Raw genomic sequence first — 26,244 nt, forward strand, 5'->3', positions numbered from 1 at the left:
ATCCTTCCTTGCAAAAGGATGTGATCCATCTACAATATTCTCCTTTTTTGTATTTATTTTATAAGAATGTTTAAATATAATGAAGTATAAAGAATCAAAGGAAAGATAAGAAAAAAAATAATAGCATTATGATTTCCACCCTCTTTTCTGTTGAGAAGTTACCGTATTATTCTTTCTATTCCTTCTTTTTTTAACTTTGTAATTACCTTCCCTTTTCCTTTTAACCCTTTTTAGTACCCAAATCTGTAAATCATTGATTCAGTCTTTTCTTCTTTTAAGTAAAAGCCCATATAAAAAGGTGCAGTCTTTCAAAAAGTTTGCACTATTATCCTGATAAGAAGGAGGTTCTCCATATGCCAGATGTCAGTGCTTCTGGGATTATGTAGTCACAATTTCCTATAGTTTTCTTCTATTTATGAATCTATTATTTATGCACAGTATTTATTAACAATAGGTTGATATCATTTTATTAAAAGTTCTAAGTGGTAAACAAAATATCTCAAACATCAATTTCGCCGAGAAAACTCAACACTTAACCAACAAAAAACCCAATGTAAGTTCAGATGGCTTCTGCTACCTTCATGAGAAAGCTCACCTAAACAGAAAAGGTTTCAGAAGGTTTTTGAAGGCCAGAGTGTATCTTGGGGTCAGTGTACTCCATAGAGAGGGGCACTAGGCCCCAACCAATTCAGCTCCCGTGGATTGGGACCATAAGCAGGCCCTATCTGATCTAGCAGGACAGTCAAAAACATTTTAGACAAAAGAATTTTTGTGATCCCTCAAGATTTAACAAGTCAGGCTTAACATAAACTTTTGTGGATGAGAGTCCTCTTCCTCTGAAATGGCATCAATTTGCTATCGGAGAAAGGGCTAGAAGACACTTTTATTGTTAGCTACTTTGCAGAATAAATAATACTGTAGTCATAAAAAGTGCAATCCTATGCTATCTAAAATAATAGCTCAGAGTTGCTTCAAACTGCCAGATGGGCAGCAAATAAATTTAATAACAACTAAGTAAAAATAAAAAAATAAATAGCTTAAAAGAGGTTGGAAATGGAGAATAGGATGTTTCAACTGCTAGAAAGGAAAGTCTCCTTGTGAGAATTGCATAAGCTGTTGGAAGTCCCTTAGAAGAGCTGAAAACTTGGGCATCAGCCTTCCATTCTTCCAAGGTTGGTAAAATGAGGACCCAGATTGTGGGGGGCAGTAGGCTGATTCTGCAAATTGCTCAGAGAGGGCTGTAAAGCACTATGAAGCGGTATATAAGTCCAAGTGCTAGTGCTATTGTGTTTCTTCTAGAATCAATGAATAGATATTTTAGGATGACTTATGAGCTACTAAATGCAAAATTCTTTCATTCTTCTTATCCATCCTGAAAATGTGACTGCCATCAGCCCTCAGATTTTGGCAGGGAAAATGGATACATCATCTCCATTTGCCAAATTGTTTCTTTGATGGTGCAGAGTAGAGAGTGTTTTCTGTCTCTTTTCTGCCACTGCTATCTACATAAAAGGGTTAAAGCTAGAATAAACAAAAACCACCCACAGTATTGTTTTCAGCAGCTTTAAAAAGTTCTCTGCTTTTGATACATGGATATAGAAAATGGAGATCGTTATTTCAAATTTTCTGTCCTTTTATCTTTTGCCTGTTTTTCCCGTGTCTCTCTTTCTTTCTGTGTTTACCTGCCTTCAGTCCTATTTTGCCAGTTAGCTGTTTTTGATGTTTGTTGAGCTTTAATAAATAATTTTTTGTTGGCTGAACTGAGTGACCTGTGTGTGCTTGCTCCAATCTGGAAATAAGAATTGAATTGACTGTCAGTGTGCTGAGGGCAAACTGAATGGGAAGTTACCCTTAATGATTCTTCCTTCCCTCTCCCTCCTATGTCAGATGGGGTAGCTTAGTGGTTTAAAAGTCACCAGAGAAGATCTATGCTCCAGCAGTTTGAGTCCTAGCAGCGTGTGATGGTGTGAGCTCCTGTTGCTTGTCTCAGCTCCTGCCAACCTAGCAGTACAAAAGCATGCTAATGCAAGTAGTTAACTAGGTACCACTTTAGTGGGAGGATAACAGCATTACGTGTTTCACCATATGTTTTGTGCTGCGGTGTGGTGTCATGTTGGCCATGTGACCGTGGAAATGTCGTCAAACAGCCCTGGCTCAATGGCTTAAAGAAATGGAGATGAACACCACCCCTAAAATTGGTTATGACTAGCAGAATAAAACCCGCAGGGACTCCTTTACCTCCTCCTTACTGAGAAATTGGGACTAGCCAGCTATCTGAGATAGATGTAACATGTACATTTTAACACAGTACAGTTTCTCATGTACATATATGCTTTAAAAGAGTATCAGTTTTGTACCTCTGTAACTGCCATTTTCTGCCATTCAGATCTCTCTCACAGAATTCTACTTGTCAGATGCTAAAAATTCTCTTAACCTAGCCCATCATAGAACACCCATTGTGAGCAAGAATGAAAATTCTAATACACATTCCAGCTGTCACTATGTAAAAATGAAAATCCTCTCTGTTTCTGAGCCTTTTGGACTAGCGTTCTGGGTTTCAAAAGATGTTTAATAATGCTTTCACAGACTAAAGATAGTAACACTACTGATAAAATAATGTTTCATTTTGCAAAAGCCTAGGAAACACCTGGTTAATATTTTGCTGAAATCTGTCTTGGAACTTCTCAAGAGTTTTCTTGCCCTATGAAAGAGGAATTTGACTGTATTCTCAGAGTAATTGAGAGAAATAGGCAAAAAAAAAAAAGGTGCTTCCATTTTAAACATTAATTGAATTAAATTTGCAAGCTGATAAAATCCTGAATGGTAATCTTGAATTGAACGATTTCAATTCAGACTAGAATCAGGTAGAATTATTCAGGAGCCATAAGAGTGGATCAAATATTTATTTATACTGGGATCAGTTCAGCCATATAAATCAATATATCAAAGCCATGTAAAAACCTGATTCTATTAGGACAGGGTTGGGCAGCTGTGATTCCTTTACGACTTGCGGGCTCTCAAAAATCCTGAGCCAGCATGGAATGGTTAGCTTAGGAATTTTAGGAATTGAAGTCGCAAAGGAGCCATAGTTGCCCATCCCTGAGTTAGGATATTCTATTGAGATGCTTTCATATTGAATCTCCAAACTGATTATTTATACACACCTGTTTCTTACAAATTTCTATAAGTCTTGGAGCTTATTTTGTTTGAATGAGCTATTGATGGTGGGTTGCTCACTCTGAGGCCTCCTTGGCTGCCTGTATAAGTCCCAATTTTGGAATGAAGAAAGCTAATGGGAGGAGTGTCCCCTGGGCCCACACATTGGCCTTTTTAAAAAGTGAAGGAAAAAAAAACCAGGGATGCTCCAGATCATAGGAGAACTGAAGACTAGTGACACAAATCATTAGTGAGAAAATCTTTCACTGATCTGACGATGGTAACAAGGCAACTTCTATTGGTATTGCTGCCAGTTACAAGCAGTCTTTTGACTTATGACCACAATTGATCCCAACATTTCCATTGCTAAGCAATACAGCTGTTAAGTGAGTTCTGCCCCATTTTATGACCTTTCTTGCCAACGTTCCTAAGTGAATCGCTGCAGCTATTAAGTTACTAACACAGTTGTTAAGTGAATCTGGCTTCCCCATGGACTTTGCTTGTCAGAAAGTCCCAAAAGGTCCCTGGGACATTGCAACCATCATAAATATGAATCATTTGCCAAGCACTCAAAATGTGTTCATGTGACCATGGTCAGGGATAGGTCCACGAGTCATAAAAGAGCCAAGGTTGCCTATCCCTGACCATGGGGATGCTGCAACGGTCGTAAGTGTGAAAATGGTCATATGTCATTTTTTTCAGTATTGTGATAACTTCGATCCAATATCTCAGGGGCTGCCATAAAGAAGAGGGAATTAAGCTATTCTCCAAAGAACCTGAAGGCAGGACAAGAAGCAACGGGTGGAAACTAATCAAGGAGAGAAGCAACCTAGAACTAAGGAGAAACTTCCTGACAGTGAGAACAATTAATCAGTGGAACAGCTTGCCTCCAGAAGCAGTAAATTCTCCAACACTGGAAGTTTTTAAGAAGAGACTGGACAGCCATTTGTCCGAAATGGTGTAGGGTTTCCTGCCCGAGCAGGGGGTTGGACTAGATGACCTCCAAGGTCCCTTCCAACTTTATTATTATTATTATTATTATTATTATTATTATTATTATTATTATTATTATTATTATTATCTCTAGATGAATGGTTGTAAGTTGAGAACTATCAATACTAACTATCCCTCAAGGAACCAACAGGACCAAAGTATTGCACTTATAATTTATAAAATTATAAATATAATATTTAATATAAATATTTAAAAAGAGAGTTGTTTTTTTTAAAAAAAGAAGAATAATTGCTTGCCACACTCTCCAAATTTCAATTCCCTTTTGAATCTCTTCAAGTCAGGGATGCAGAAAATTATTTACTGTCTGATCATGGGTTTAATTATTTTCTCTTTCTATTATATTAAGACATTCAGTTTGATGTTAACGTTTCAAGGGGGTCTGAAGGCTGAGCCCCAGATTGCCAGGTAGGCTCTGCTATAAAATAAATGTCGTGCTTCATTTATTTATTAATATTTATTATTATTTATATCATTACTCTGTGACACTTTGCATCCTACGTACTGTATATTTATTCCAAATTAAGTCCCACTATATCCAATGTGTTTACTGCCTGATAAGTCTGCATAGGGTTGCACTCTTCAAACGTGGGCATAGTAATCAGTTTCATATGAAAGTTAAAGTTTTTGATAGAGTTGAAAGCAAAAACGTAGGCAGATCTAGAATCTTAATACGTGCAGTGCAGTTCATATTGTCAAGCAACCTTTGCAAAGATATTGCCTTAGAATAATGATGGCAAACCTACTGGAGACTGAGTGCCCAAATCCAGCTCACCTCTGCCCACCTGCTCCCGCCCTGCTCTGCCCACCCTCAGGGCCATCCACGGCCCGCTGCAGATTGCCCAGGTGACCCTGCAGCACCATGTTGGCCATGCCCTCTGGCTGCGCCCTGCAGCATCGTCTGCTGCCCAGCTGCCATGTGCTTGGCTGCTCTACTCCGCGCAGGCTGCACCTGGGGGTGACTCTTCTCCAGGGGGCTGCTGGTGTGGAGGGGGCTGTGGGGAGAGGCGGGGCTGGGGTGACGGCGTGCATGCCCACATAGAGGGCTCCGAATGCCACCTCTGGAAACTCTGGAAGCTCTGGAAACAAAGTCCAAAATCAGCTAACTTCTCTAATTAGATAGATGCTATGTCTTGAAGTCAATTTCATGATAATAGAAAACCAACCACAACTGGAAATGGCTCTTTTGCACTTTTATTTAAATGTACTTGTCCCAGAGCAAACCACATCAAAGGCTGCTGGTAGAGTTAAACTTCCAGTGGCATTTAGAGGGCCTATGTAAGAAAGGAGAACAACGTTGCAAGAAGAAGAGTAAGAAGGATAAATCACCATCAAATCACAAACAATTTAAGGTCTCGATCGCCATGACGTTCTAGTCTGTATTGTATCACATGTGGCTAACCTGAAGAGAAATTGTAAGATGTATTTCATGCCTAAAAATCAGCATAGGTATGAAACTGAAAACATGGATAAGACTACCAGTTAACTATATCGAATAGCATGGATTTCTGAGTAAATATATTTATAACTTTAGTGCAATCTTATATAACTTGCTTTCCCAGCTTACTAACCTCCAGTTATGTTGGAACTGAATTCTTGCAGTTCCCAGTTTACATGGCTTAACGCTCATCATAATCTCCAGACTACACTGGTGGAAATTTTAGTCCAGCCGTGTCCACTGAGTGATATATTTCTATATCAACAATTTTCTTCTTTTCCCTTTTTGCTAGCCCATTTGATTTTCTTTCTTTTCTTCTTTTAAAAATAGTTAATGAATTAAAAAAAGAAATTTTAGCTCCAAAATCTGAAGTTGATATACTTCCCTTGACATAAGCTCCACTAACATCCATATTTTCCTCCTTAATAAACATGCATAGGACTGCACTATTAGCAAATTTGAATGAATCCTTTCATTTTTTTAAAGCAAAGAATAATTGCCCCCAAAGCTGCAGAAAGCTTTTACAGATGTCACCTTTCAGTTTTATTAAATCAAAGAAGTAAACAGAGTGTGCCAGATTGGGCTGCATGAAACGTTCACAAGTATATTTACCAGAGTTAAAATTGTTGTGAAAAGAGTACGTTTGATAATGACACTCATAAATTCTCTAGAGGTGACATTTTCAGTGTGAAAGCTATTGACAACATGTTTTATTCAAAACATATTCGAAAGAAGTCAATGTATTCCATCGATCAAGAAAAGAGCTGATATTTCCCATTCAGTAGCTTCTAGATTGTAATTACGAATATGTTCTTCCCCTTCCTTTTTATTTTTTCCACCTTAGTTATAATGACTGAGCTCAGTAATTAATGAGACTGCAACATTGCCCTGTTTACCCTGAAGTAAGCCTCAATAGATACATTGGCCTTTCTTTCTGAACACCTATGTATAACCCATGCTTAAGGATGCACTGCACCTAATTAAGAAGCTGGGCATAAATCTTGATTTGGCAGTCTAGTAAGATATCTTGTCATAAGTATTACCTTTGTTAACCGCTGTTTAGGTTTCATCGTGTTTCTTGCCAGTAGATCCATGATTGCTGATAGTCACTTGCTCAAAAGAAGCGTGCAAAAGATGAGTTTCTGACCTTTATTAGATTTGTTGGTTAAAGGGCTGGAGAGGCATGGTTGATCGTATGAGATTCCCAAGTGGAGGAGGAGAAAGAGAGACAGTTGGTGGCAGACAACATGAGAGAATTAGAGGAAGCTTATTTGTAGCCACTGGTAAGGATATAATTAATCAACTCAAATGTTAATGAAAAACCAAGCATTCTGCAAGCGTGTATCTTCTCTGCACACCAATTGTTTAAATAGAGAAAGTGCAAAGGCCAAAGGAGTTTGCACAATGATAAACCCACCAAAATAAGCTGACATGTTCACTGGGAGTTTATTGCATTCTAGACATCAGAAGTCTTCCCCTAACTTGTCATCCCAGTATGCTGGACTCCAATTTCAAAATATTCAGATAATTTCATAAGTGTTGCCCTTTTCCAAACTGGTACCCAGAGAAGCGCTGGGTTTACAATTCTCAGAGTCCCCTCCTAGCTGGCTATCATTTTCAGGGCTGCAATCCAAGTTAGATAATGCCAGATTGTTGGAAGTTTTTCTAGGACAGTAGTTCTGATTTTTTGCTCCGCTAATAGAAAATTGCAAGGTGTTATTTTTCTTCTACATCAGGGGGTCTCCAAATTTGGCTAGTTTAGGACTTGTGAACTTGTGGACTTCAGCAGCCAGAATTCCTCAACCAGCCATTCCCAGGCTGGGGAATTCTGGGAGTTGAAGTCTACAAGTCATAAAGTTGCCAAGTTTGGAGACTGCTGTTCTACATATATTCTATTCATAACTTTTATAGGTAGTCCTCGATTTACAATCACAATTGGGACCAGAACTCCATTGCTAAGGTCTGGTTAAGATCATGTACTGATTCATGGTTAAATTGAGATTTGATACTTGCCAAAAGAAAAAAATTCCATGGAGCCTCCAGGATTTTGATTCAAATCCCAACTCTCAGAAATATTGAGCAACAAATCTCCATGGAATGAACTTCCTATCATCTCTTACATTTGGCTGGCTATGCTGGATATAATTGGGCATCTAACAATATCTGGAGAAATAATCCAGCCTATCCCTGTGCTAATTAAGAGAATACTTAAATTCCATTAAAATCAATGGAAACATTTATCCTAAGTACTTAGAGAATAATTAACCCAATTAAAATTAGTGGATACAAGATGGAAGAGTTCACCTCTAACCTTCCTGAACTTGAAGCATTGATGAAATTATTTATCGTGTTTCCCTGAAAATAAGACCCGGTCTTATTTTTTATTATTTTTTGCCTCAAAAAGAGGCACCAGGTCTTATTTTGGGGGGGTGTCTGTTCCATGGTGTCACTTTGTGGCAGTGGCACCAACAGCCCTGCCCAGCTGGCCCACTTCTTCTGCGGCTACTCACTCCACTTGCATGTGTCACCCCCGCCTCCATTTCGCAGTCAGAGGCCTTCAGGAAATGTCTCTATAGCTGAGAACTCGGGATTAACACATGCATCACTTTCGGGCTCCATTCTTATTTTTGGAGTAGGGCTTATATTAGGCCCACCCCCCAAAAATCAAGCTAGGACTTATTTCCAGGGTAGGTCTTATTTTCAGGGAAACACGATAGTTTGGGTAATAAAACATCTGCAAGGAAACAACCAAGTTCAGAAAGCACCAAGGACCCGTCATTTCAACCCTGAGCTACATATATTCTCCTTTATTGAACCTGGTTCCTCCAAAGAAATATTAGATATTCCCATCTAACACTTACTTGGTGGTAAGCTCCACTGAATTCCTTGGAGCTTAATTCTAAAGAGATGTGTCTAGAAAATTATGTTTTAAAATGCAGAATTAATAGTACCAACAATTATATAGCCTTTGGGCAAAAAGAGACAGAATGTGCTGTATACGGATTTCAAGGATGTGTATTTCTACTTCACTAGAGCCAGTTGAACCCCAGTTAATAAGTTAAGAACACCTGTTTAATACTTTCACTTGTAACTTTCTGAACAAAGTTCACAATGTTATTCCCATAATACTTCTAAAGAATCAGTGGAAGACACTCTCTTCACTAGTAGCTCAGTTCTGGTTCTTGTTTGAGGACACCCTTAATCTACTACACAGCATGAGTTTCAGTGGTGCTCATTGGAATGGAAGGAAATTTCCTGGTTCTTGGAATCAAAGTGCCTGTTCATCAAGATCAAAGCACTCAGCTCCAGTTGGATGTTGAATTTGTGCAAGAGAAAGTGCAAGAGAAATAAAAAATGATGGTGGAGAGTCTGCACTATAAGCTGTTTTTGTTTTTGAAATCGTGATAGGACAACCATGCAGTCTTTTAGATGCTTTGCACATGGAAATAATATAAACAAGCAAGCGTTATTTGCTCTGATTGCAAATAAAACTTTAACTTAAGGGAGAAAAAAATTGGGCAGTTGGTTTCTCAATTGACAGAAAGAAGTGGCTATTATTCTTCTATTCAAGAAATTTTAGATAAAGGTATGAAGAGGTTGTTTTGTGATATGTCACACTTCTGCCTTCGTAACATCAAGGATGTTCTCTGGTTATGATGGTGTAATATGTACAAAATTCAAAAGGTAAGATACCTAATTCTGATTGAAAGAAGAGAGCCCCTAAAAGCAGGGACTGTAATTGTTTACTATTATGTTGTTTTTCCCCAGTTTCTGTTTTAAAACGCACAGGACTGAACTAGTCTGGCTCTTTTGGTATGCAAAACATCTGTTTTCCTAAGGATCATCTTTGCTCCAGCTGTTTTCTTGTACCCAGCTGTATTCTTTTTACTTTCTTTTTTAAATGCAGTAAGGATTCCTACTTCCTCTAATATTGAGATGACCTGTGCCCTGTACTTTATATTCAAATATGCTAATTTGAGTATATTGTCCTATCATAGCAGTTTCTGTATGAGAATACTATTGTATTTGGATTGTGCATTCAGGGTTTATTGCACAAAATCAAATGAATAGTTTGGATGGCCTTGAGGTAGATTTGTTATTTGACTAAATATTAACTTTGCATGAAAAATTCAATCTGTAGTTCTAATTAGAATTTGGTCACCTTAAATGAGCTCACTCAGCTATTGATTTTTAATATCCCCTACATTCTGCAAACAATGTGTTATAAACTCTTTTCACTCCACTTGGTCAGGCAGGCAGTACTATTTTTTTAAAGCTGAAGAACCAAGCAAAGTTGGGAGGAAGTTGTGCTTAGTTTCACGGCTCTTGATAAAATGGGCTGCAAAAAACCTACATGGACCAAACGTCCAACACATTTTACTTGATTTGCATTACCTGATACTCTTGGAGTTGGGGAGATAGGAATATCTGCTTTCAGAATGGGCAATCAGTGCTCTTTTAAAATACCATTAATAGCTCTATAATATACCCAAATAGTGTAAAAGTGGTTAGATGCATGTGGTTTTGATACATATCCATTTCACAATGGTAACGGCTCAGCTGTATATGAATGGAGTTTGGTCTATTAAGTCAGCCTTCCATCCTTCTCAAGTCAGTAAAATGAGGACCCAGATGATTGGGGGCAATATCCAAACATTGCTTCTACATTGTAAACCGCCCAGGGAGTGTTGTAAAGTACAATCGAGTATATAAGCCTAAATGCTATTGCTATTTTGGAAAATCTCATGGCACAATAACACAATCATGAGTCCAAAAGCTTGCATAATCTGGTAATAACACAAAAGCAATTGAAGACAAGTTAGTAGAATTTAGTTATGGATTAAACAAGTAATAAAAAACAAGAAGTCTAAAAAACATTTAAGGGCCAGCACAAAGCCACCTAAAATGCGAAATATTTTTGGAATTTTATACAATTAGTTTGTATAAGTAATGGTAGAATAGTTGTGTGTTTTAAAGCCTGTCAGTTTGAATGGCTGATTTTCAAGCCGAGTCCTTGAACCTGTACTTTTGACCATAGGTACATTTGGATGGTACAGCCTGTCTTTCAAATAGTCCCAAACTATTTATGTTTTAAAAGTCAAATTGAGTACAGTACTTCAAAATAACTCTGGAAATGTACCATCAGACATGATACAGGCTAAGTTTGCGAGTTCAAGTGATCATTTCTGGCTCATATGAAGAACATTTGAAACTACATTAAAACTAATTTTTTTTTAAAATGTTGTGGCTCTATGGAATGTAAGGGGAAACAGTTCTCTATTTGCAAGTGCTCCTGGACTTCAGCCATCTTCGCAAGGCTTTCAAGGGGAAAGGTGGGTTGACAGCTACTAGCTGGGGCTAATAATGGGTGCTCACGGAGCTTGGGTCTTGATTTATTTGCATGTATTCTAGCTAACATGTTTGTCTGATTTTAAACTCATATTGCTTGGACAGTTTGTATTAATTCCCACCCCTCTAAAATGAAACACAATTCAAGAGCGAGACAAAGTGGAGTTGTGCATCTTTACAAATGGGATTTGGGCATGCGGTTTCCTTCCTCTCTTGCCTTAATCAATCAATTTCCATTAGATTGTTTCCACTCCATGCTCAAGTTTATTTATTCTTCCCTCATCCTTTTCCTTGAAGAATTGATGTTGTCAATGCAAGAAGATCATTTTGCTGAAAGATTTTGCACTCTGGATCCTTTTAAATGACACCAAAGAATCCTAAGACACCTATCCAGATAACGGTTTGGAAATAGTATCTGCTTTGTGCAAAACATGACTGGAAAGGTTTTAGCCCAGTGTTTCTCAGCCTTGACAATTTTAAGGCATGTGGACTAACTCCCAGAATTCCACAGCCAGCAATGCTGGCTGTGGAATTCTAGGAGTTGAAGTCCACATGCTTTAAAATTGTCAAGGTTGAGAAACACTGTTTTAGCCTAATGTCCCCTCTTGTGATTTGAATACAGCTGGCCTGTTACCATTGTGATAATGGATATGGAAGCCACATGCAACCAGCTACTTCTACACTGTTTGGGGATATTTGTGGCTATTAATGGTATTTTAAAAGAGCATTGATTGCCCATTCTGAAAGCAGATATTCCACTCTCCCCAACTGCAAGAGTCTCAGGTAATGCAAACCAAGTAAAATTTATTGTGATTTGTGGTACTTGTAGATTTTTTTGCAGCCCATTTTATTTTCACAATAATTCTGATGGGTTGGGGGGGGGCAGGCAGAGAAGAGAGATCCGCAATTGCTTAAGAAAGGTTAAGAATGAAAGTTCAAACCAGATCTCTCCCGACTATAGAGTAGACATGTCAAACTCATGATGTCACATGATGTCGCGTGACGTATCAGGACTTTTTCTCCGTTGCTGGCAATGGGGTGGGTGCAGTTTCCTTGTGACACATCCAGCCTGTGGGCCGGCAGTTTGACACCCTGCTTTAGAGCATTGTTTCTAAAGCTTAGCCATTTTAAGATGTGTGGACTTCAACTCCCAGAATCCATTCTGTCTTTTATACACTTTCACCCCAAACTTTCCTAAATGCAGAAAAGGGATCAAAATATTGGCCACCTCCACTCTGTGAGGATTGTTGGAGCTACCAAAATAGGTACCTTCTGAACCACAATCTTGGCATACTTGTTTTCCAAAGTAAGAAATCTGAAATAAAATGCCAAGACAGGGGTCCTTTGATGGCATTGGCATTGTGTAACATAGCACCCATGTCAATTTAACCACGAATCGATTAAATTAAAATATTTATAATTTGGCTTCTATTGATGAGATGCAATTAGTAAAATGAGGAGGCCATTCAGAAAACATTGCATGCAGTTCCATAAAAAGATCAGGCTTTATTATCTGCTTGTACCCAAAGCTTGGGTAAAAAACTAGGTTTTCATTTGGTACTGAATGATGTTCAGAGAAGTAGCAATTCCAAATATGAAAGGTCCCAATTGAGAAGGTGAAACTCCTTGCAATGGTGTTCTTGCATAGTATGTTACTAGGAAACACCAATAGCCATTGACACACTATTTGGGATGGAATGGGACAACTTGCCACGGTCAACTCACTGCAGCCAACTCACCAAAGCCAACTTGCAATGGCCAACTCACTGCAGGACAATTTGCCATAGCCAATTACCCATGGAACAATTTGCTGCTGGACAATTTAACAATTCTATTTAGTTATTTAAAATAATTTCTTTTTTTAGTTTTTGCAGTTCTGTCTTTTGCATCCTTTCTTTAATGATTCCAGTCCACTATTTCTTTGATATTAGTGTAACTTGTCCCGCAGCAAGTTGTCTTACAATGAGTTGGCTGCTGCAAATTGTCCTACAATAAATCCCACAGCAAGTTGGCCATAGTGAGTTGGCTGTGGCAAACTTAAGGTGATCTTCAAGCTGTCGCCCTCCATTCAGCTCTCATAATTTCCAGAAAGCAAAAAATTCTGCTGGCAAATACTGAAGTCCAAGATATATGCAGGAATAAGATTGAATATTCAATGGAACTGAAGGTGATAAGAGTTCTGGTACAGCAATCTGAAGTATACTAAATTGCAGAAGGCTGAATTAGGAGCTGAAAATGTTTTGCCCAGAACCCTCTTCCAGTGCTTTTTAATGATTGCCAGTTGTAAATTTCTCATACTTTTATTTAAACACTGATTATGGGCAGCAAGTCAAGTGTCAGTTTTTAGCAAGCAAATAGATAGATATTCTCCAGCAGGATCTCTTCACAACTTAGTTCTTTAGCATCTCTAACAGTGCATCCATTGCTATTGTAATTGAGTGCATCCACCTTGATTCTGGGTTGTCGGCTACTTTTCCTTCCTTCCATCTTTCTCAGCATTACAGCTTTCTCCAGAGAGCTGGGTTTTTATATAATGTGTCCAAAGTATGATAACCCAAATGGGTCGCTGAATGGTCAGTTATACAAGACATATAAATGACCCCACAAAACTTTGAACTATCACGTCAGCAGTGGACAATCCTGACTAGGATTCACACTTCACATTGGTGTGTATCGGGATTCTGTATAAATGGGGCATAGCATCTTCCCCTCAGTGTGACTGTGGGGTCCCACATCAAATTGTAGATCACATCAAGACTGGCTGTAAACCAAGGGCATATCATCAGTCCAGTATCCGATTTTTTTAAAATAAGCAGCGCTGCGCTTTAGTGGTTAGATGGCCTAGCCCTAGACATTGGTATTTGAACATAGATCTTTTTAACATTTGTATTTTATTGGGTTCCACTAATCTAGCTGAAATGTTAATTTATATTGCTAGTCCATGTATATATGAGGGCAATTTGGAAATAAACCTCCATTTGGTTATCAACGACAGACACTCACAGATACAGAACTTTTATTATACACATTAGAAAAGTACATGACTTTTTGACATAATCAACATTCAAATTGAGGCACGTGTCATAATGTCTTTCAAGGTTTGAAATTTCTTAGTAGTAGTCGCTTGGCACCAAATCTGGGCTATGGGGGGGTGGGGGGGTCAAAAACATCCCAACGTAACTGCTTCAAAAGTTCTTGGGTATGTCTAGCAGTGTGCAGGTGAGCATTATCATGAACCAACATCACCCTGGAAGTCAGCATGCCCCAAGGCTTGTAATGGATGGTTCATCTGAATTTTCATAATGTTTCACAGTAGAATTCTGAATTGATGGTCGAACCACGCTCCATGAACTTCACTATCAGTACTCCTTTGGCATCTTCACATTTGGCAGGATTTTCTATGGCACCACGTCCGGTGTGGTGTTAGTTCATGATCATGCTCACCCGCACACCGCTAGACGCACCCAAGAACTTTTAAAGCAATTCCGTTGGGATGTTTTTGATCACCCACCCCCATAGCCCAGATTTGGTGCCGACTAAGGAATTTCAAACCTTGTAAGATGTTAAGACAAGTGCTTCAATTTGAATGGTTATTATGTCAAAAAGTAATGTAATGTTGTAGTTTTCTAATGTGTATGATAAAAGTTCCGTATCTGTGAGTCTGTCATTTACAACCAAACAGAGGCTTATTTCCAAATTGTCCTCATATGCCATACCCTAAATAAATATATAAATGGTATGATAATTTGGACCTCATCATTTGTGCTTTGAATATTTAAACCCAATACTTGAAGCTATTTGTTTTCTGAATGAAAAACAATACAAACAACTCATGTTTTCAACATAATTTAATAAGAAGCTTCTGGTTTAAAAGGTAACCACAGCAAAGACATAAAAGAGCTGGTGGCAGTTGTTATGAAACTTGCTCTTACTCAAACCAGTTCCCAGCAGTTACACTTGTAGACTTAACTGAGTTGGAAATGTTATTGCTCAATTTGATGTATGGAATATAGAGTTGTTCTCTTTATGGGACTTTCTAATTTTAGCAGCAAGGAAGAAACACAAGGAATACTGTGGGATGGGGATATGAATAGGGGGTTCCAATTGAGGTTTTTGTCATTTGAAAAAGGATCCAGCCAAGTACTTTTGGTCTATGTTTGGCATCATTTGAAAGAGTAATGGAATAGACCAGGAAAAAAGAGAGATGGGTATATCTTTAGCGTATTCCATGTGGATGGATGGCTAAGTGTTGCAAAAATGTACCTTAGGCCTCAAACTGTCTAGCCCAAATTGGATTGCTCAAGCCGGTAATGACATCACTTTCTGACTATTTCAACTACTAAGAATGACAAATGGTAAACATGGATTAAGTCTTCCTCAATCAGGTACCCTCGAAATGGGTTGGTCCCATAATTCTCATACATCATTGAATTGAAACCAGCAGTTTTTGGAATTACAATTGGAGGACACCACGTCGGTGTAGGGGTAATTCATTGTTCTAGCCTAGTCAGATGCAAAATAATTTCTAAAGCTTTCAATAATTTCTTTTGCTTAAGAGACATTCCTAAATGTTGATGACTCATTATTTTAACAATTGTTCATTATTACAGTACTGATGGCACTTTTGCATGCCTGTTGTTTCTGCTCTCTAGTCCCATGCCCCCCCCAAGAACTTTGAAGCTGACTCATAATCACGTTCATATCATTAACCTTAAAACACAGAGAATGATATTCCTGCTGAACATCTGGGGGCGAGGAAAGGAAGTTGGGACATGAAATTAATCAAGAGTTCTCCCTAATACTGGAACACCAATGAAAAGAACAGTTTTTGATGCAATGTGGAGATATTGCAGCTGAACCAACTAAACATCAACTTGGTTCTTAGATACCTGAGGTCATGAGACTGGACAGGTCCAGAGATGGTTCTGGATTATCACAAATAGCTTGTGTGGAATGGCATAAATTAATTGGCATGATATCGAGTAAGCACATGGAACCTCTATCTTAGGTTTTTAATAGTTTCATTGGGTGCCAACACAAAAAAGCACTGAAGTTATAAAAGTGCTGGTGGTTGGTAGGTGGTGAATCCTCCCTTTTCAGCACCAATTTTGAGCTCTATATAAAAAAAATAGGTCAATGATAATGGAAGGTAAAGGATGGGCAATCTTTATATTAACAGAAATGCCTTGCTTGTATCTTCCATTGGAAGAAAATGTCCATAGATTCAGGCATACTGAATGTCACTCAACAGCCATATATTTGCTTGCTTGTATTTTATTTTCTATCTTTGAGACAAGTTCTTATAGGTCTCTCCAGCATCTAATTTTATTATTTTCTGTATTCTCCTTCAAGTGGAGAACTTCATTTTTTTTGAAGTATTATATATCATTCCATTAAATTATTTTTTGAGGCAAAAGCAAATAGGCCAAGGACTGGAGAGTACAGTACTTGAGGCTGGGCGAACAATACGTAGAGATAAATATCTATTGTTAAAATTACTTGCATATTTCATTAGCTGACCTTGGCTGATCACAAAAATCAGTACAGATTTTGTATTTAGATGGAAGCCAAGAAAGCCCAAGACTATAGAAGACATCAGCAAGTAATGTCAAGAAATCTAGATGGATGAGTGTATGAAGTAACTAGAAGTTGAGCTCAATTTGAGAGGTTTTTGGATGACTCAATTTTGAGTCAGTCTCCTGGTGACTGCCTTGGTAAGTTCCTGTAGTTTTCTTGGCAAGATTTCAGAAATGCTTTGCCATTGCCTCCTTACAAGGGCTGAGACTGTGTGACTGGCCTAAGAGTGACCCAGCTGGCTTCGTACTAAGGCAGGACTAGAACTCATGGTCTCCTGGTTTCTAGCCCAAGAGCCGCTACATTAAACCGTCTCTCTTTTATAGATTCAGTTATGACATTTTCTGGTTGTAATAATTGGCTATAAATTAATCATTTGATCTGTACAAGTTGGATTAATGTTAGGCTTGCAAAACCCTAACTAAATAATATAACAAAAGAATCCTAATTAAACCTTTTGTGAGCATAGCAAAAAATGGACCAAGTGTAACTTTGATGCTCTCAGAATACATGCAGAGTGGGTTTGAATGTCCCTCTCAGAGATAACGTGTCAATGTTGGGAGTCTGATCTTATGACTTATATTAGCCCCTTTGTAAAGGGGGAAGAAACAAGATCCTCTGACTCAGATCTTTAGACTTAGATGATTACCAACTCCTTCCACCATGTTTTTATTATAGAAAAGCCACCACATAGTATGAAGTTTAAAGGTGCCCAGCAACACTCTCTTCAGAAAGTTTGGAAGCACCAATTACATTGAATATTAAGGACAGAGCATGCTTAACCCGAAAGGGTCATCTGGCTGTACATATAGCCAGCACTGCTATCACCATCATCTCTCCAGGCCAGGTAGTGAGATAGACTGGAATGTGGATGACAAACATGAACATATTTCTGATGGAATGTGTGATTAAGAAAGATATCAATTATTTCTCCCATCCAACTGCATATGCCTATCCAGAAAGCCTGTTTCAGAGGAATTAGTGACTTCTTGTGACTTTCAAGAGCCGCATAGACTAACTGAGCTTGTAACTCACAACTTCATGTATGCACAATGATAGCAATACATTCGGAGCTCCTGGCTTGCAATAATTTTGGGTAGCCTCTCGGACAGATGACTTTGCATGGTTGTGTGTGTAGGGCCAACTGCTCTCACAGACCAATGCATTGTGACCACTGTCACATCGACTGACATGTATGATCAAAATTCTGAAGTTATGGAATGGCTGAAGGGGGGGAAAAATGGAAATGAAGAGTTTGATGTTAATTTCCCACTTCTCAAAAACCTGGCTTCTCAGAATGCTCAGCTATACCTTGGACTGTCCAGTTAAACTCTCTGAGTATCTATAGGAGTGAATAAAGAAAAGCCAACAGAAATAAAAAAATAAAATGAGGTAGGTTAAAAATAGCAAAACAGATCCAATTATGTTATAGCCAGAGACCAGGGGGAGAATCCAGGCTTGGAGACAGTGGAAATAAGTAATCTAAAAATACAAATAATTTGAACAAAGCATATAAACACAGAGATAAATTCAAACTAAAAACATACATACTTCTGCACAATAGTTGGTCATTATACAGATGGGTACACAAGGGGAAGGCAGAAAGATGAAATCTAAATGTCAAATAATTGATCAATGAAACCCTCCTTTCATCTGTTCTCCTTCTCCTGCACTTCTTTGTATCAAGAGATGAATATTTTATTAAGATTTTCCATATTGAGAATAGGATACCATTAGATAAAAAATACTGATCTGTATTTGGGACTTCCATCTTGGAAATATCTGAATGATGTCGTCTCTTTGTAATTTTAGTGGAAGAAATAAAACATACCAGTATCTACAAGGATCATGCCCCCTTATCCCCCGAAGTAAAGTACAACTGTACAGAATAGGTATGATTTGGATTCAAACATATCCGAGTTAAGAAGCCTTATGTATCAAGCTGCTAGGAGCATTCTTTAGCCAATCTTTGGAATTTTACATTTCAATTAGCTTCCCATTTAGAGATATTTTCGTGTTACAGCTTGGAGAAAGGCAACCAGTGGGAATGACTAACAAGAATGGCACTGCTGTTGTTTTTTTTTTTTTTAATCAATGAGCACCATTATGCAAAGATCTATAAAGAAGAGCATTGATCAGCCAGATGTATTCAGCTTGTGATCTTGCTGGCTGAGAATCTGGGGAGGTGACATCCCAACCCATCTGGAGATGGCCAGGCTGGGGAAGAAGTAGTATGAACTGAAAGACTGACAAAAAGTTAACTCTATCATGATCATATTATATTCTCCAAAGCTAGGAGTCTAGCCATTTAGATTTCCCAAAGGAATGGGACAAAATCTTGTGTATACTCTTATCCGAAATAACTTGACCTGTTTTCAAAAAATAAAAATAATAAAACAAAAACAACCACAACAAAATAATCCCACACAAATGTTCATAAAAGCAAAAAAAAGAGTTTACAAAATGTAGCCACTCTATGGTTAGGGCCTCTCACACAAAGATTAAAAATGGTACATTTATTGTGCTCTCTTGCATCAGTTTTAAGTGATAACTTTATAACAGCAGTTCTCAGCCTAACCCCCACAGATGTGTTTGATTACAACTCCCATCATTCCAAACCAAAATACCCATTTGGCTCGCTAGCCATGATCATGGGAGCTTTAGTCTACCACACCTAAAAGACACCAGGTCAGGGGAATCTGCCTTACATCATACTATATATTCGGTGCTAATAGGCAGACATTATTAAAACAGATATTCTGTTTTAACTTTAAGACCTGTCTCTATTCATACAAACTGAGGATCAAGGAAAAAAAATAATTATTTTTAAAAACCCTAGAGCCGATTTTATCACAGCTTAGTTTGAACACTTCAAAGAGATTTATTCCGCTAAACCTCTCCAGCGTTGGTCCTTTCCTGCTCAAACAGAGTTGCATTCTTAGAATCCTGAAGAAACCTGCATTTTGAAACCACAATGGAAAAAGTGTGTCGTGTTCTCAGAATGTGGCTGCATGAGCAGTCTGTGATCACCGAAGAAAGCCAACAGGATCCATAACATCTTCTTCTTCTTCACTTGCTTTGACAGTATAACTCTGCAAATTCCAATGTCCTTCAAAATTTAACACATCTTGGCATCAAAATAAACACCAAGTGCTCTTTCATTACCAGTTCATCATGCAATTTCTGTTCAGAGTCATGAAAAATACTTGGCTACTTCCCCCTGATCTTACCGATGCAAAAAATACCTGTTTGGAAAGAAAGCATTCTGATTAAATATAAATGGAAAAAAAGTCTCTTCCTCCCTCCAACACATACACTTGATCGGAAGGACTCAGAGACTTAATTGAAAATGTCTGTTTAGTTTCTCCGCTTGGTCATTCAATTATGTCTGCTATTTTTATCTTAAAAAAAAAAAAAACTCAGAATAGGTTTTTAAAACTATTCTTCATGTTTCTGGACCACACTCCCAGAATTCCCACACAATATGTGATAGAGGGCACCAAGCTGATTGTATCAGTGCTAATTACCAGACGACTGCAAAGAATATAAATCCTTCTATTCCCTACTGTTTAGTCAGAACTGAAGAAGCTTCTTAGATGAGAAGTGAAATGTTTTCAAGGAAAAAAAAACCAAGAATGTCCAGTTGTCTTTTGGAAAAGCACCTTTGGAACAAGCACAACCTGGATAATTGAGAATCTCCGTAGACATCAGGGCAATCAGTGCTTTTTCCATTCAAATTGCTGGCCAATTCTGCAGTGGCATAAGGTCCTTCCTGTTCCTCACCCAGCCATAAATTAGTTATCTGTTTACAGGCATACATTCCAGATCACTGTTTGCTTTCTCCTAATGGAAATTTATAGTTGTTATATTAATTACTTTATTGAATAGTGATGTTTTGTAAATTGGGTTTGGGGTAAAAGAAGATGATTGCAAGGATTTTCACCTTCTTTAAAAGGGCTGGGTTTTTGGGAGTCTGTTTTCCAAAAAGAAACTTTTTTTCTCTTGTTAATACGTTTTGAAGAGAGAATCTGATAAAATAATGGAAGTCCTTTGGATTCTTTCAATGACTGGGATCATACAAACTTACTTTGGGTGTAAGAACTATCAGTAGGATTAAAGACATTTATGTTGTGAACTAAACTCTGGAGGTTTTACTTTTCAAATTTGGAAATTATTCGTACAGTCCAAATTGTGTGAAAAGGGTGATCTTTTTCTCTTATGGAATGAGGTCATGTTTTCAGAATGTTTTGTGATACATGGAAGAGATATTTCTTTGGGTGAAGTGATACTGAAGTGTTTCATATATTTCTTTTTATTAAAAAGAAAAAAGCTTTGCTGCTTTTTAAAGCAAAATAAGCTTTTCAGATGTATCTAGTTAGCAACCATGCAAAACAGATTGCAGAATTTTAGACTTTGCATTGACTCACAACTGGAAGCAGGGGAGGATGAGGGATATATTTTTACAGCATACCTTCCAAATAACAAACCAGAAAGACCAGCCTGTTTTTAATAATGTTTAAGGCAGTGGTTCTCAACCTGTGGGTCGGGACCCCATTTGGGGTCAAACGACCATTTCATGGGGGTCGCCAAACAACGCAGTCTGCCATTTTTTCCCCCTTTTCCTTAGCTGTGCTACTCCCTTTTATTCTATTGGCTTTTGAAAGCCAATAGAATAGACTCTCTTGAATAGAGTCTAATTCTATTGGCTTTCAAAAGCCAATAGGAATTGTCCAGGCTGTCTCTGCCCTGCTGAGCCCGCCCAAAGTCCCATTCTGCAAACGGTGCTGCACCAGTTGCGTAGTCCTCGACTTACAACCGGTTGAGTAGTCCTCGACTTACCGGTTGGGGGTCGCAGCATTAAAAAGGTTGAGAACCACTGGTTTAAGGGATGTAAGATCTCCAGGCCACAGAATTTTGCAGAGAATTCTAAATGTGAAATCTATCTATTTGGAGATTGTGGAGTTCAGAACAAACAAGTGTGCAGTTTTGGGGAGAAGGACGTGGACCCTCCGGCTCCTCCAGATGTTAGTATAGAACAGATGTTTCTAAATTAAAATTCCCATAATCAGGTAGAACTAATGAGTTAGAACCCTTGGGGGCTGGAGACTATCCACTCAGATTCGAGAACAATTACTCTAAGCAGTCAAGAGTCCTGAAAACAGACTTACCTTATCATTTCTTTCACATAGAAACTTTAACCGCTGTGCACGCTTGTGCATAAATACTCCATCCAAATGTCCCGTCTCCACTGATCGTATCTCAATAGCTTTCTCACCCCAGCCCATTATTTGATTGGAGTGAATATAGGCTTGTCATGAAACAAACAAACAAATATACAACCTATAAACATTTGATAATATATTCTCATTAAAAACAATTGGAAAAAAGCAAGTATCTTTCCTAGCAGGTATTATTATTTATGGTAGAAATGTCATAAGATAGAAGTTCAAAACACCAATCAGTATCTTGGTTCCATCATTAAAATACAGGAAAATAACCAATTCTTGCTTTGTTGTTGTTCAGTTGCTAAGTTGTGTCCAACTCTTTGTGACCACATGGACCATAGTATCCCAGGCTCCTGTCCTCCATTCTCACCCTGAGTCTTCCCAGACTCATGCCTGCATTGAAGACACTCTCTAACCATCTCATCCTCTGCCATCCCCTTCTTCTCTTGCCTTCAGCCTTTCCTAACATCAGGGTCTTTTCCAAAGAGTCCTCTTTTCTCATTTGGTGGCCAAAGTATTTGAGCTTCAGAATCTGTCCTTCCAAAGAACAGTCAGGATTGACTAATTTGATCACCTTGCACTCCAAGGAACTCTGAACAGTCTTCTCCAGCACAATCTGATAGCATAATTCTTGCTCACCTCACTCTAAATGTATCAATCTTTGTCACTGCTATCTTTATCTCTAAAGAGAAGAAGAGGAACTGACATACCCACTGAAGTGGGCATTTCTCCCCACTGGAGTACAACATCTTTTGTTATGCGTCCATAGGTATTAACGTATACCCCTTCGTCCTCATAGCACACAAGCATTTCCATCCCATCCGTCTTGGGTAAGATGACAATGGCATGAGGTGTAATATTGCCCTGAATCTGTGTACAGAACAGAACAGCCCCCCAAACCAGCATTAAGTCACATTTTCAGGATAAGAAGGGTCAACTTGCTTTGGTATAGGTCATTTTACTTTGGAAAATAAGTAGACTAAACTAAAGCAATCATCAGCCCAGTGATATTATATGTGCTTCCAGGATTACTGACTGCACACTGACCATGTCTTCTGACAAGCTTGCCAGAGTTATATCTATAGTCTATCCACAAGACAGAAGGTTTATGAAAACTTGGCTGACAAACTTTAAGAGCTCTGAGATTAATGGGAAGATTCTTACAGCTCAGGCTCAAATTAAGCTCTGTTTAATATCTGAGACAAATACTTGGATATATTCATGTTTAAATTCATTAATATGAGCAGGGATATTCTGGCTTAAGTGGTTCTGCTTAATTGCATTTTGTATTTGATATGCTACTCTATTAGTCTGCAAAAACACGTTCATAGTAACTTGTGAGGAAAAAAATATTCTTTAAATAATAAAACAAAATTAAAAATCCAGTTAAAAGTGGAAACAGCACTGAACAGCAGCATTCAATGTTAGAAATATGTAACTATAAATGGAAATAGTATAAAGAGTGCAGGATCCTATCTGGGTCTGTCACCGGGATCAGAGGTTTAGTCTTCGGAGCTTTTGGACTCGTGCTGGAGTCCTCTTCAGGAAACTTCTCTCCAGCAGATTGTGTGCTGTTCTGTGTGTGGTATTTATAGTGCCTGTTATGTGTGACTTTTTAGATGTTGATTGGGGTGTGTTGATGGCTGGTTTTTAAGTCATTAGTTGTCGTTTGATTGTGCTGCCTGGCCCTCGCCTTCTAAGTCTGGTGGTAAATCAGCACTCCTGTTGACTGACAAGGGGCCTATTTCCCAGGCTTCAATCACAAAACAGCCAGGGAAGTGATTGAAGCCTGAGAAACAGGAGTGCTGATATCAAGTATTTAGAAGGTGAGGGCTGGACAACACAAGCAAACAACAGCCAACGACATTTAGGGAGATTCTCAGTCATCCAGGTCATGGTTGTCCCAAAGATGCTTTTTCAAGAGGCAACTGGACTTTCTTGTTTTTCTTTGAAGACGTTTTGCTTCTCATGCAAGAAGCTTCTTCAGCAAGAAAGTCTTGAAAAAACATCTTTGAGACAATAGCCAACAACTTAAAAGCCAGCCATCAACCCAACTCAATCAACATCTAAAAAGCCATTTACTATACCACACTATAAATACCACACAGAGAACAGCACACACTCTGCTAGAGAGAAGTTCCCTGAAGATGAACTCCAGCAAAAAGCTCAGAAGACTAAACTTCTGGTCCTGGTGACAGACCCAGACTGGATCCTGCAACATTATCCTGGGACATGTATATTCGTCTTCATTCATGAGTACAAAGATTCTTCTGCCGCAGAACATTCCAAAATTATAGCTATCATAAAGACCCTCCAGAGATTTCTATAGCTGAATTATTTCTTTTGATGACAGAATCTGAAAGAAAGACTTTCCAGAGGGTACAGAACAAATGGTTAATAATTATAGCTAAATGGCATCAGACTATTATGGCCACTTGTCCATCACATTCACAAAAGTAACCATAGAGCAGCCTCAGACTTACATGAGATGGTATGTAGATGTCATAAGAATTGCCTGAATCTACATCAATAACATGAAAACCAGTATGTGACCCAAAGATGACTTTCAACCTCTGTCCTTCTTCTACTGTGAGGTCAACAAGCAATGGTTTGTGCTGAAGATCTGCAAAAGACTTTTAAAATCCCCTCAATGAATTTTTTGTGAGAAGCCAAATAAGTAAATAAATATTCAAATAATTAGGATTCGGTGGTAACAAAGTGACAATCTGACATTCTCCTTCTTAAAATGCCCTGCTCTATTTCTACTAGTTTACAATCTCTGCAGATTTAGACATAATTAAGCTTTTTAAATATATTGATCTATTACAAGAAGGTCTAAAGTTCCATAGGAAAGTTTCACAGGAAAGTCTAGCTCTTTACTTTTAAGGATTTCTTGAGAATGAGCCCATTCCACACATTCGCTCAGCAAGAATTTGTAAAACTCATTAAGAAAACTATAGTTTCCAAAGGCCACCGAGCTAAGGTAATTAATTAATTAAATCTATAGGTCACCTATTTTACCTCAAGGTAACTCTTGAATACGTTAGTAATATTTAATATGTTCTAATGTTTCTTGAGAAGAAATTTGAATTGTACTCTCCACCATGCTGCAACAATTCTATAGATTTTGTTACACTTAAAAAGTGAACAGAAAGAAGGTTTTAGGATTAAAGGGGTATCTAGGATTAAATAGGACTCCCTTTTAGGTTCTGATTTAATCCAAGGTGCAGAAGATCTTGAGGGTTGCATTGTTACTTCTTCTTTGAGATGAGCATTTCAAATCCCTCACATTCAGATCTTGGATTAACTAGGCTTAAAACTTTTATTATTTATTTGCTTTTAAATTCCTTAGTGAAGAATAACAGAATTATTATAAAACATCAGAAAGGGGGAACAACTCAGACAAAAATGGTTCAATTTTACCAAATTGTTCGGAATACTCATTGTGCCTCTTTGGGGTGTACACAGATTGTGGCAGAGTAGCTTGGATCACTTTCCTAACCGTTGTCCTTAGATGGAAGGAACTATCACTTAAATGTTAAATCTACTGGTTAACTATGTGGACTGTGATCTTTGTAAAATCCAGGAGATTACTGCAGTGCTGAGCCTTACAGACTCAGCAGCCCATCAAATATGGCTTCCAGTAAGAGCACAGCTAGCAATTTAATAGTGGCACAGTCAGAATTGAGTGCTAAGAACTTCAATGGGTAAAAAAAGCTTGTTGTATTAATTTTCTTGCCAAGGGTATGGGTTGAAGTTATAGGTAGCTAAATACCAGTAATGAATGACATATATTTTATCTGCAAAAAAACCCATTAATAAATGTATGAACAGTGATTTTTTTTGGTAATAACACAAAACATACCTTAAATGCCATAAACTTGTGATAAGGTTTAGGAGCCCAAGCATATATCTCTACAGCATTCTTTAAGGCAATCACCAAGAACTTGATTCTCTCATATTTCACTAAAATTGAAATAAAACTAAAAATTTTAAACATCCTATTTACATAAACTGAAATACAAAACTGACTTTTTTTCTCAAAAAAAAAAAAAAAAAGAGCACAGAAAATCAGAATCAGGCTTCTTCATAAGCTTAAATATTATCCTTTACACATAAAGACAACCATTTTAATTTACTTGTCTATTCTATTTGTCACTTAAATGTTTACCATATCTTAAGCAAATTAAAAGTGGCAACATATTTTGAGCTTTTATAGTAATTAGAGAACTCAAATTAATACAAATGCAGGTGTTTGAAGAAAGGCATGTGGTACTTGGAAGAAAACTGGATTTAAGCTGAGAAAAGTAATTTCACGTATGACAATATCTTTAATACAGACAGTTCTCTACTTACAAATTTTTGAGTTACTTTCACCAATATGAACAAACATGTCAACAACCCCAATCTGGAAGATCCCAGAAAGTAGAAAAATATAGGAAGGGGTTAATTTATGGCGTGTGCATACACATGGCAGCATGCTCACATGTT

General features: G+C 37.9%; 2 protein-coding genes across 8 annotated transcripts in view; both read right to left on the reverse strand.

Annotated features, from left to right (window-relative positions):
• SLC2A2 (solute carrier family 2 member 2) overlaps positions 1-6,876 on the reverse strand; it is a 31,922-nt gene extending 25,046 nt beyond the window's left edge. The window contains exon 1 of one of the 2 annotated variants that reach the window (XM_039338015.1): positions 6,649-6,876. In XM_039338015.1, the coding sequence (XP_039193949.1) occupies positions 6,649-6,699 (51 nt within the window). In that variant the 5' untranslated portion in view covers positions 6,700-6,876. Of the gene's footprint in view, positions 1-2,357; positions 2,414-6,648 lie in introns of those variants that run through there. The other variant, XM_039338023.1, reaches the window with a different exon arrangement.
• A 7,908-nt stretch (positions 6,877-14,784) lies between these two features.
• The window catches only part of TNIK (TRAF2 and NCK interacting kinase), a 304,949-nt gene continuing 293,489 nt past the window's right edge, over positions 14,785-26,244 (reverse strand). For all 6 annotated transcript variants that reach the window (XM_039338043.1, XM_039338070.1, XM_039338033.1 and 3 more), the window contains 5 exons: positions 25,619-25,719; positions 24,237-24,386; positions 22,464-22,623; positions 21,697-21,836; positions 14,785-19,773 (listed from right to left, as the gene is read on the reverse strand). In XM_039338043.1, coding sequence (XP_039193977.1) covers positions 19,690-19,773; positions 21,697-21,836; positions 22,464-22,623; positions 24,237-24,386; positions 25,619-25,719 — 635 coding nt within the window. In that variant the 3' untranslated portion in view covers positions 14,785-19,689. The remainder of the gene's footprint in view (positions 19,774-21,696; positions 21,837-22,463; positions 22,624-24,236; positions 24,387-25,618; positions 25,720-26,244) is intronic.

The sequence above is a fragment of the Crotalus tigris genome, unplaced genomic scaffold (genome assembly GCF_016545835.1).
Source record: "Crotalus tigris isolate CLP2741 ecotype Arizona unplaced genomic scaffold, ASM1654583v1 scf7180000017549.6302385, whole genome shotgun sequence".
NCBI lineage: Eukaryota > Metazoa > Chordata > Lepidosauria > Squamata > Viperidae > Crotalus > Crotalus tigris.